Source organism: Numida meleagris, chromosome 18 (genome assembly GCF_002078875.1).
Source record: "Numida meleagris isolate 19003 breed g44 Domestic line chromosome 18, NumMel1.0, whole genome shotgun sequence".
Classification (NCBI taxonomy): Eukaryota; Metazoa; Chordata; class Aves; order Galliformes; family Numididae; genus Numida; species Numida meleagris.
In genome coordinates, this window is record NC_034426.1 from 7,314,653 (window position 1) to 7,326,781 (window position 12,129).

The following is a 12,129-nucleotide window of genomic DNA, read 5'->3' on the forward strand; positions in this document are numbered from 1 at the left end:
GGGACGCTGAGCACAAGCCATACATCTGTGGGGATGCAGACTCTGCCTCCACTGTACTAGATGGCTCTGAAGACTACCTCATTTTAGCCTGCGATGGTTTCTATGACACAGTCAATCCCGATGAGGCAGTCAAAGTGGTGGCTGACCATCTAAAGGAAAATAATGGTGACAGCAGCATGGTAGCACATAAATTAGTGGCATCTGCTCGGGATGCCGGTTCCAGCGACAACATTACTGTCATTGTGGTATTTCTCAGGGACATGAATGCAGCAGTCAGCGTTAGTGAGGAGTCGGACTGGACAGAGAACTCTTTTCAAGGTGGGCAAGAAGACAATGGGGAGGATAAGGAAAACCATGGAGAATGCAAACGACCATGGCCCCAGCATCAGTGCTCAGCACCTGCTGACCTGGGCTATGAAGGACGAGTGGATTCCTTCACTGATAGAACTAGCTTAAGCATAGGGTCCAGCATTAACCCATTTGATGATCAAGCCTATTTAGACCTGAGAAAAACAGAAACTAGTATGCCTAATAGTGCCAAATACCTGCCACCAATTCAAGTGTTTAGTCCTGGTATACCAAAGAATGCAAGTTTGATTAATGGTTTAACAGTGAAGAATGAATCACCAGAGAGCACATCATCCATCTGTGGACAGAGCAATCCCAGGGAGTACAGCGCTCCTCTCAGTTTGCGTGCTGCAGGGCAGAGCATCTACAGGGTGAAGGGTTTAACTCCCGTCTTCTCTGGGCTGGAAGATGAACTGTTCAAGTCCTTGGGAAAACGAGTTGCATTCTCTCATTTCCGATTCCGTAACGGGAAGAGGCAACGAGGAGCCAGGCTCAAACCAAAGTTTCACACGCCGCTCTCGGCTCATGAGCCTTCCCACAGAGAGGGGTTGGGTCTGCCCTGGCCTGTCCGAAGCCGCGGTAGCACGAGGCTGTTGGTAAGACACTCCCCGTGGAGGAGGCTGCCTAGTCCTAACGCTTACAGTGAGAGCATGTTTTTGATGCGAAGACAAAGTCATTGTATACCAGATGCACACCTTCATCAATGCTGTAAGATGTAACCGTTTCCCTTGTGTTTCCCCTTCAGACTCCCAAAATAGACATTCCCAAAATAAAACCGGCATCATCAGGAAGCGAAAAAAGGTGGGCATTTCAGAAGTGTGCTACAAGTCCCCCGCAAAGCTCAAACCATGTGTAAATAGATCTAGGAATTAACAAATATAGTCGTTTCAGTCTCAACAAGGTTTGCCGGTGGTGCCACCTGAGCAATGCCACAGCCACCCGCACACACGGTGTCTAGTCACACTCACCAGTGAAAGCCGAATAGCTGGGTCATGGGAACAGACGTTGGGAGGGAACAGTCCTTGAAACTGCAGGAAGGTGAACCCACCTGAGATGCATCTATGGAGCAATATGTCAAGAAAGGTTCTGGTTTAGAACTGCCAATGTTTTTATTTTAGAGCGGGGGGGAAGTTTCCATAGAAGTCCAGGTTGCGTGGGTTATTTTGTGTTCTGCTGTTCTGCTTTCTGTTTATTTCAGGCTATCATTAAGATGAATCAGAAAATTACATCCACTTTTGCAGGTAAAAGACTAAAAGCCATACAGGGTTTTACCAGGTAACTTAGGAATGGACAAACTAAGCTCCTGCTACTCTGTTCTCAGACTCCGATTGAGGTACAGACTCATAATTTACCTATTTTTTTCTTGTAACATAAAATGTGGAATATGAAGAAAACTGTTTTTGTAGTTTTTAAAGAAATATTTCCTATGGCTAGAGGTGCAGCATAGGGAATTTCGTATATTTCTGGTGCTTTTAGTGGCATTTTTCTTGTTTGTCAGTTTAGGAAACTGTTCTCAATTAGTTTTAATCAAATATGATTGTGCTTAATGCTTTGAGCCAACCTCTCTCCACCGTAACTTCATCTCAGGTCTTAAAAGAAACCACATCTGTGGAGACGTTCAGTACAGTACTACTGTCACTCACCAAGTCAAATCAGAGAACTGCTTGCTAGGAATTATGAGCAATTCAGGAGCTGTTTGGTTTCAGTAATGATTTCTAGATGGCAGTGGCATAATTTAATATCGGGTTGCAGCATGAAGGACAGTCAGATGCTGTGTCTACAAGGAGCATTAGTGCTGCAATTTGATGCTCTCCACAATGTGTCAGAAGGGCTGCCAGAGCAATCCAAAGCAAATGGAAATGCCGTGGATGCCTATGAGCAGGGGATGTGCTGGGGGTTTAGTGCAGGAGGTAAAATTCTCTGACAATCCACAGCTCTGCTTTGATTAAACCCGAATTCAGAAAGACAAGCAAGGAAGGTCTGTAGACCTTATACTAATTAGCAGAGTGCTATTGATCAAACTTGGAATCAAACAGCGTCCACCAGCTCTGCCCTGCTCTTCAGGTGATGTTAAACCCTTAATGGAGCATTGTATTAGGACGTAAGTAAGCAGACTATTCCCATCAGCTCCACTAAATAGGCATCCTGTTACTATTATTTGTTACAGTAAGAGATTTGGAGGAGTATGAATAAAGTAAGTCTTTGTGAGCATCTATTGTACAATTCATATCATTTTAGCGTTAACAATTTAATAACAGTATTAGTATTTAGCTAGCATTTGCAAAGTATCTTAATATTAAGTAGTCAGGAGATTATCCAACATGAAGAGATGGCAAGGTTTGAATTCCGCCAATTTCTGCTTCTTCTGTCTTTGATGCACTATTTTAAAAGCAATTTTATGAATAGCAAAAGGCTTTGTGAGTAACCAGGAGTTGGAGTGTGGCTTCAGATTCCTTTGATCTTTTTCAGCCTTTTTTTTTAATCTTATGGGATCATTGGCTCTTATCTGTCATCTTAGTAAGCCTTAGCTGTTGTCTGCGTTCTCTTTAGCTGCAGCATATGTTCCAAGTCAGATTTACTAAGGATATTTGAGAAACAGTGAAATATGCAACTCTGGGGGCATCTCTGTGGTGCCTTTGTTTTAAATTATTCATAGTAATAATAACGCATTGAAAGTCCATCTTATAGCTGACTCGTGCGTCTGCGAGAATGGTGGTGTAAGTGCAATTCTTTGTATGAGTAAATTAGAATGACGAACTCTTAACGGATGACAAAACTTCTTCCCAGCCTGCCGGAGCAGTTGAAGAGCACTGGACTGCACGTGTGCTGTTTGGGGAAGGATATAGCTTTTTAGGTGTGGATTCATAAATGATAACTCTGCTACTCATCCCATTTATCTTGCTAGGAGAACAATCTGCCATCGTAGTTCAAGTGTGGTCAGGTTTTACAAAAACAAAACCATTGTATAGATAGCAAGTGTTCATTTCTTCACTAAATGCATATTTATAGAGTAGATAGCAACCATTTGTAAGGTAAGTCCTTTAAAGTTCTATAATATTAAAGTAGTGGTTATTGGTCTGATATATGCTGCTCTTGATTCTACACACTAGACAAAAAAGCAGTGCTTTGTGAAATGCAGTGTTTTCTATTAATGCCACTGGTGATAGGAAGTAGTTCTCTTCAGTTCAGAATCCTGTGCCCTTACTTGCTGCTTGCTAAAGTAAGCAATAATCCCCCTCTAATGGTATCTAAGTGTTCTGTATCTCGTACTTTGATTGTCTATCCGGTGACAATGTAAAAATATTAGGCTAATATAAAAGTATTTAATTGTATTTATTAACTGTTGATACTGAGATCGTCTGTGACCTGTGTTTTGTATTTCTCTCGTGTATCTTAGTAGTGGTGGAATTTGTATAACAAATCTTTCCAATAAAGAGCTGAAGTATCCCTTCTCCGCATTAACACAGCCCGCATCACTTTCAGTTTACGCATTGAGCGTGTTTGCAGAACTAGGAGGTAGGTAGTGAAAACACTTCTTTTTTTTTTTAATTTATGCTGGTTTTGAGCCTGAAGCTGCTCAAAACTCGCTTGTATGCTATTCACTGTGAGTGCTAGAGGGGTTCACTTAATCCCCACTCTGATAAGTTTCCTGCGCACACTTTTTAAATGTGCAACTCTGAGGAATGTCTGCGTTGCAGAGAGCAGTATAGCACCAGACCAGGGAGCTGTTAACCCATTTCGATTTGCACTAAAGGTGGGTGGAAACGCATGTATATAAACTTTTCTTTTACCTAGAAGTGCCATCAATTGTCCTTGCAACTTAAAACCATTCAGTATTTGATTTAGATTGCGTTATTAACACTGAAGGACAATGTCAAAGCAGACTAACTTACGCCACATTTATAGTGGTACATCGTCATAGAAACTCCGCTCTGTTTTTGGAACACTGTGTGTCAGTGAGAAATGCGTTGTCCTATGGGCAGATGAGGCATAACGAGTTCTGTGTGTAGAGATATGACTGCTGTAGTTCAGGTCCACTCTCTTCACTAAATCCTCCCTACCCTGGCAATGGTCTGCGGGAAAAAAACCTGAGAAAGATTGGTCTAAATTAGGGGCTGTTTTAGCACAATTTATTCACTCAGCACTAGTCCCATAAACAAAGCCATTGAAGGGGATACCCCAGCTTTGTTCATGCCTGTAATTTAGGGCAATCTTTCTTTAATTCATCCCTTCTTTACAACAGGAACAAAAACTTTCTACCCTTGTATTGTGCAATAAGTAATAATGAAGCACCAACACAACCTCCGAATGTTCATATTCCTTTCCAGTCCCCGACAACCAGGCGATCGCACTATACTACTTGCCAGCATTAAAGCTAAAGAAAAATATAAATCCCACCTCTTAGGGTCTAGTACAACTATTGTATGTTGCAACTGCATCTTGTTAGTGGTTCTTTTGTTTTTTGTTTTGTTCTCTCCCTCTCCTTTGCTCCAGAAGAGATCCTGAAATGGGAACAGGGGAAGCTGGCTGAGCCCACCCTGCGTGGATAGCTGGGGGGGAGGTCAGCTGCAGCACTGGGTGCTCCTGTTGAACCATCTGTAGTACCTTGTTTGTGAAATTAACATGTTCTTTATGACGTGAATAAATTAAAGCTAATCATTTAGCAGTGTTGGGACTTCCCCTTTGCAGTTCTGTTCTACAGTTCACATATGAGTTTATAGTTATAACCATGTATTAGTCATCCATATTTTATTTATGAAGCTGTTTATACAAAAACTGGTGAAGTTTTACTGATATCTTAATAAAACAGTCATTTAAACCACGCTCCAGATAGTCTGTTTCTTTAGAAGCCAATAAAGACACTTCATCCAGATGGTGGCTGCTGTCCTCATTTTGGTGAAAGATTTTCTTTGTGCTGCATATAGAAGAAAACACGATTTATTGCTGGGCTACAAGGCACCTGTGTGGTTACTGGGAAAAAAAATGCCCACTACAGCCCATAAGTGATCAGTTTCACAGGCACAAAGGCAACGTGCTGTTATGGCACAGGCACTTTCAGGACCAGCTCCAGCATCAGTCACTTAACTAAGGCTTCTGTTTCACTCTCTGGTTTGAAATCCAGCTGTGTGCAAGTTCTTCATGAGGTCGGCAAGGCACGAGGGTGCTGCTTCCTCCTCCTGGAAATACTGGACACCAACTCCAGAACAGATCACGTGGCTAATTAAAATAATTTCCTGCAGCTCGGGCCCATAGTAAGACTAAAGCATCTGCGAGTGTTGAAGAGGCAGAGCTCTGCAATTACTGCTAATTGGGCTGTGTAACAATCGACATACCACTCTGTGCAACAGTAAACACACTTCACTATCATAGTGTGCAGCTCAATACAGGCCCCCTCCAGTACTCAGCAACAGGAACAAGGTGTGCATAACCCACAGCAAAGCTGCAGCTCCCTCCTTCAGCTAAGCAGCAGCGAGACTGACTGACAGCAGAAAGAGCAAGCTCAGGGCAGAGACTATAGGAATCAAGGAGGTTCTATTGGAATGCACATGATTTAAGTAGTTGGCCCGGCTTCCACAAACATAGCTTTAGAATTCTCCATGGACTTAAGCCACTTTCAGCGAATAATTCAGGAAAAGAGAGTCAGCTGCACTGCAGAACAAAGTTCTATACTCAGCCAGACATCACAACCGTTCATTGCTGAACAGCAAGTCAAACTCGAGAACAGTGCCCTGCTGCTCTGAACAGTCTCTGCCATTTTCCCTGTTTACACACAAAGATCTCAAACTGCGCACCAGATTTCAACATTCATTTTATTAACAAAGTGCAAACAGTTTTAAACTATGAGTGGTACAGCACTTACACTGTGGAACATTCATTCAAAAATGAACACCAACCAGTAGTCAGATGAGACGAGGACAACTATCAGATACAGTTATTCATGCTTTTTCACTAATCAGTTATTCAGCTTTCATCATAGCTTCACAAGTAGTTTAGCAGCTCAAAATGCAATGCGCAGCGGCAAAACGTTTGGCAATGAGTCCAGGTTGGTCCACATCACAGACTGAGGAAAACAACTTCTGTGCCCGCGACTTCAGCCCACCTCAATCCGCTGCAGCGCCGGGAGGCAGCAGTCTCACCCCATCCATTCATACCCTTTACAACGAGGACATTTGGACAGTGCCTATTATTCCAGTGACATCGGGACAGATCCTGGAACAGGGCTCCAGCCCCTTCTGGACATCTTTTCAGTGCATCGGAAGCTGGCAGAGCCAGCAGGAATGCAACCTTTACAATAAGGCCTTCAAAGGTCATTTTGCCCCAGTAACAGACTTAAGACGACTGTAGACAAACCACACAATGGTATTTGACAGCATGGAGTGCACACACAGCCATGAACAACAGCCTCGGACTAAGCTCCAGTGAATAAATGTACGTCTTCCCAGGACGTGACCCAGCAAGTCTTCAGGCCCCAAGGCAGTTCTCTATCTGGTGCAAAGAAAGCCAGCTTTCAGTGACACCCTCGTACCAGGGCACTCCTAAGGCTCCAACAGACACAGCCTGACAATCCGAAATCCTGCGCTAGGTTCCAAAACCCAAGCGGAGCTCCCCACCGGTGATTACATAAGCGTGCTCAACTCGGCTGCTCTCTCCTTAGCACCACATCATCTCTAAGGACTGCCTTAAAAATGCAGATAGCTCAACAGCCCTGAGGAGGCGGGTCAGCCACACATCCCCCTGGGGCAGGCTGTGCAAACACCCATCTGTCTACTGGAAATAAAAGAGGAACGTTTCCTTTTATCCCTACAGCTTGAGGGGCGGCAGGGAGAGGTGCACCCAGGGCTACAGCCACCCCAGAAGCCAGCTCAGGCAAACATTTAGAAATACCTGGTGGTGTCTTCTCCATTGACAAAGCTGAGGTCATCAGGACCAACTTGATCCCCCTCTTGGAACACCGAGCACCGCTCTGAAGCTGAAAACAAACCAACCAACATTTGTTACCTTCACCAGGTGACTAGAGCAAGTTCACTTTCCATCACCTGCAAGCACTGCTGTATTGTACTTAAGCACCAACACAGCTGTACCTGATGTCTTCGACACCACGTTAAATTAAAGCCCCGTGGCACTCTTAAAGTTTGCTTCAGTCAAACACAGATACGAGCGATGCTTTGATTATTCTGATGAGTTGTCAAGTTTTAGCGCCTGCTGCAGACATACAGCAAAGCAGTAAACTAATTACTGAAATGAGTTGTTAGGTCATCCTGCTAATGCAGTGAGAGATGCTTATTCAGGCCAAAAGTCAGCTTCATCCAGCATCAGATGTCACCTTACAGCTTTTAATTTCATCAAAAGGTTAAAGCTTTTCAGAGCAACATCAGTGCGTTCCAAAAACTCATCTCAAGTGCTCAAAGCACACTCCTGCCAATTAAGATGCAAATTCATGTCTAAGGAAGTGGTTACGTCCCTGAAGTTGCAGCCTACTTAGTGTCAGTGCTGGTACATAGGGAGTTCCAATTCAGAAGAACTAGAGCTATGGGTTTTCCAACACTTCCCCTGGGAGACTCACCTAAGCTGACTTCTCAAGGCTACAAAGAGTTCCCCTCTCCTGTTTTGATCTGTTTTTAATTAGGATCCCAAGAGAGGAGTTCTAAATCTTATTGGCTCTTACTTGTGCTTAATACCTTTACAGCACCACCAGTAATCTCTGCTTCAGCAGCAGCCTGCATTAACAGGCACACTGACGCACTCACAGGAGCGTCTGGGAAGGTTTGCTCACACAACCCATTTACCTTCACTTGAGGACTGCACAGAGAAGGCATGGTTAAACCCCTCCGACGTGGAGGTGGCATCCTCCTGCTCTTCATTTTCTGTGTCGCATTCAATGTCACTGTCACTGCTCATTCCTGGCAGGAGATGAAGGACGTGCTTCTGACACGACCCACCTGCCAAAGAAATAAAACAAATCAAACAAAAGCAAAAACAACAGCAGTAAGATCTCTGCAGCTAAAGCATTCCATTTTCTCACACGCAAGAGTTATCAGATTCCAAGAGCTGGCGGAAGAAGAAAGAGCGAGCATGTTCAGAACTGAATGTATTTACTAGAGCGCTAATGAATGTGACAGAACAGCAGGGGACAGCTTTGAAACCAGCCTAGTTTTGCTGTGCAGCGTAACTTGAGAGGAGCAGTTCCAACATGTCACCAGCTGAGAGCAGACTCTGGTTCCTTCCTGTCTGAGCTGCACTCCCTGCCAGCTGCTCTGCCTACAAGTAGGACAGAAAATAAAGGAGGCTTTTTGACAGCTAAGGGATACTGCCACCATCTACTCAGGTATACCAAGCAGGTTGTTCAAGCAGCAATGCTCTATTAAAAGTCTCTTATACACACAAACACGTTCTTCCTACAAATGGGAACCATGGCTCTCGATAGTCAAGGTGGCTTATTTTATTTTGCCAGAACTGGAGAGTACATTGGTATCAGCCAAAGACCTCCACCTCCCTTTCACACAATTTTGTGGCTGACCAAAGGAGTACGTTCTGCTCTTCTGCTTCTCCAGAGCTGATACTAGAAAGCAAGCAGTTAAGTGAGATGCCAACTCTACTGTAGTTTTCTCTCTGAAAGGACAAAAAAAAAAAGAAAGTAATATTTGTTTCCTGGTGTTTTTAACAATGAAGTATTTTAGTTTTTAAAACATTTTCCTGTTAAGACTCTGCTATAATAGGAGAACTGCAGGAGCACATCATGATCACACTGCAGTGACTAAGAGCAGAAATTCAGTTTTGTCACTGAGAGACCTTCTGTAAATGCCAACTCCTACACAATATTGCACACTGCAGATAGAGATGGATGCTGGCACCTTAATATAGGCTTTGTGCTACAATTCAGTCATTGAAATTCAAATTAGTGCAGGGGTGGAAGGCAGGAGAGTTTTAGCAAGATAAGAAAAAAACTCTTCTACGTGGACTTTCAAAAAGAATGCCAATAATATTTTTTTCCAGCATGGAAAGGATGCAGGAAGGGAGGGGGGAAAAGTTTCCTCCAAGTCTCTAAGGAAACTGGCTTACGTACCACAACACCCAGTACAAATGAACTACTGAAGGGGAGACTCCAGCGCGAACGTGGAGGTAGTTACCACTGTGGTTTGTCCCTGAAAGCAGAAGACTTAAAAGCCAAGGTCACTGACTACTAGTTTAACTAGATAAGAAGTTATTTTCAAGGTCATGGTAAGTTCAGCAGCCATGGAAACAGCTGTTGTTTTTTCCTCCTTTCCCCTTCAAGCTACTTCCACTACAGAAATAAAGGATCGCAGACTGGAAGCATTGTAACACTGCATTCACCCTTTACAACACCCAGGTTACCTTCTTCTGGTCCTGCTGAAGCACCCTCAGGAAGGACGCCCTGCAGCTCACTGGTTTCAGTGTTGTCTTCCAGAGCCCCTGACTGCGTCCCCTCCGTGCGATAGCCTTTAGAATTTGATCTGAAAGAACGTACGACACATAAAGAAACCCAGATTAGATTCTGGCTTTCATACAGCTCTGGAAACAACTCCTTTTAGTGCCACATCTTGTTTAACTCATTAAGTCTATCTACTTCCAGCTTTGACTAATTTAAAGGCACTTAAAATCTAAAAAAAATAACCCTCAAAGTTTATGGTGAATATTTAAAAAAGTAGTGATTCTTGTTATTTAGAAAAAAAAAATTAAGTACTCCATTGCACTTGGCTTAGCTACACAACAGTTATTATGAAACTGCTGGAAGAGTCACAGTGAAGAATTTTCTCTGAAGTGAAGCCTGAAGTGGTAGCCTTCAGTGAGATATTTTGGCAAGCAATTGTGGGACAGGAGACTGGGCCCATCATTCCAACCAAAGACACAGACTACATCAACAGCTGATCAAAATTCAAGAAAAAAGAAGAAAAGACGATTTGTACTCTAGTTACAGAACCAAAAATTGATATCCACACAGAAGAACAGCAACCAATTAAACTTTGAAGTAATCCCTCTTCTGTGTTACAAGCACCTCATTTCAGCAGATTGGTATTTTTTTCTTCACTGATCAAGGGAAAGGAGAGAAGAAAGGACAAGACGAAGGAGAGAACACACAAAAATCCTTACCCTAGAGCACCAGCTTTTCTGGTCTTCTCCACAGCAGCTAAACCATTTAAGCCAGAAACTCCCACGTCAGAATCCGACCCTTCACAAGGCCTTTCCTCTGGCTTAGGCAGTGCCTCACAAGTGTTGTTAATAGCCAGGGGCCTGGGACAGTGATGCCGACTGCTTGACTTTGAACTCCCTATTCCACCTGAGAAAAGACACAGAAAAACTCGAAGCACACTCACTTTTAAAAAAATAAATCCAGTCGCTTTACATCTCTGGTTCAATTCCAGACATGTGAGTACAAGCATTACCCTCCACTCCAACCTTACGTTTTCTAAGCACTGCACAGGATGCACATACATTTGTGCACGTTCTCTGACCACACACACGGTCTGTTTCCCCATCTCGTGCAGTTAAAGTTTATCTTCCAGTAACACGGACATTCTCTTTGCTGTTTTTCCCAGCTGCAGATGCAAGGTTGCTTGGCTGCAGTGAGGCAGCCACTCAAGTCATGAATAAGGCTGAAATTGGGCACAGTGGTTGGTTACACCACGCGTGTACTATCTTCGTGTACTTCCCACAGCAGACCAGCTATCAGAGGTCTATGCAGGCACAGCAGCATTAACTGGGTTTGTGAACAGATCCAGCCACGTTCCAGGCAAACTTCAGTGGCCACATAAAGGACTTCTTGAAAAGCTTGTGTACAACAGGTTACCTCGCTTACCTTCACAAGTTTGCCCGTCTCCCTTTAACCACAGACTACTCTCCCCGCAGTCCATAGCTCTTCGTAGAGACAGACTCCCTGCTGCTCCAGAGCGAATAGGTTTGGGTGAATTGCTCTTCTTACTCACAGCTGCAAACACAGTTTAAGATGCAACAAGTATTCAATCAAACTGCTTACAGCATTCCGTGGTCATGCTTGTTTTCAAGGGAAGTAATGACCAGTGAGACTAACATGGAGCTTAACTCCCCATGGCACCCAAAACTCCTTCTCCACCCTTCTGGTCAAGGGCACTTAAGTAACTTGGGAGCTCCCAGTGGGGAAGGAGAAAGGATAAGGATAACTAAAACCACCTCTCATGCTGTTTGTGACTTCTCAAATTCACTGTTCCCTGAGCTTGTGGCAGTGCTGCAGAAGCTTATCTAAGTGGAGGGATGGAGGAGTGGTAGCTGGAACAGCAAAATACCAAGTTTTGCTGTCACCACATTTCAATGCAAGTCATAAGATTACTCCTGTTTTACAGAGCACTGTATACTTGTTCTCCTCATTCTACAGCAGAGTGAAGGGACTTCCCAGTGCCTTAGCAGCCTTTGAAAGATGAGGCATTTGCTAAGAAAAGAGGTGGTATTAAAAACCACAAAACACACGAAGGCTAGCATCTCCAGTGATGTGGCTTGATTCTTCTTGTGGCTTATTAATGGTGTAATTTAAGACTCCAAACTAAGACACAACACTAACCTCAATGTGCACTATTAAAGAACGATTTTTTTGCTCTATGGAAGTGACAAAATGCAAAGTAGACTTTTGCTGGAGTTGCAAAAAGTCAGTAGGGAAAAAAAATGGAAAGTAACAGGACTATTCTATCTACTCTTCAGACACTTAAAGAGATCTATCCTAAATCTCTTATTCACGTTGGATCCAAAGCAGCAAGCAGTAACTTGAATCAAAACCCGGAAGACTGGAAAAAT

General features: G+C 43.5%; 2 protein-coding genes across 3 annotated transcripts in view; one reads left to right on the forward strand and one right to left on the reverse strand.

Annotated features, from left to right (window-relative positions):
• Positions 1-5,167, forward strand: part of PPM1E (protein phosphatase, Mg2+/Mn2+ dependent 1E) — a 60,686-nt gene extending 55,519 nt beyond the window's left edge. Inside the window, exon 7 of the mRNA XM_021416149.1 lies at positions 1-5,167. Coding sequence (XP_021271824.1) covers positions 1-1,067 — 1,067 coding nt within the window. The 3' untranslated portion in view covers positions 1,068-5,167.
• TRIM37 (tripartite motif containing 37) overlaps positions 5,026-12,129 on the reverse strand; it is a 24,324-nt gene continuing 17,220 nt past the window's right edge. Inside the window, exons 20-25 of one of the 2 annotated variants that reach the window (XM_021416144.1) lie at positions 11,165-11,293; positions 10,459-10,645; positions 9,703-9,821; positions 8,136-8,288; positions 7,234-7,318; positions 5,026-5,263 (exon numbers count right to left, since the gene is read on the reverse strand). In XM_021416144.1, coding sequence (XP_021271819.1) covers positions 5,098-5,263; positions 7,234-7,318; positions 8,136-8,288; positions 9,703-9,821; positions 10,459-10,645; positions 11,165-11,293 — 839 coding nt within the window. In that variant the 3' untranslated portion in view covers positions 5,026-5,097. Of the gene's footprint in view, positions 5,264-6,139; positions 6,835-7,233; positions 7,319-8,135; positions 8,289-9,702; positions 9,822-10,458; positions 10,646-11,164; positions 11,294-12,129 lie in introns of those variants that run through there. The other variant, XM_021416145.1, reaches the window with a different exon arrangement.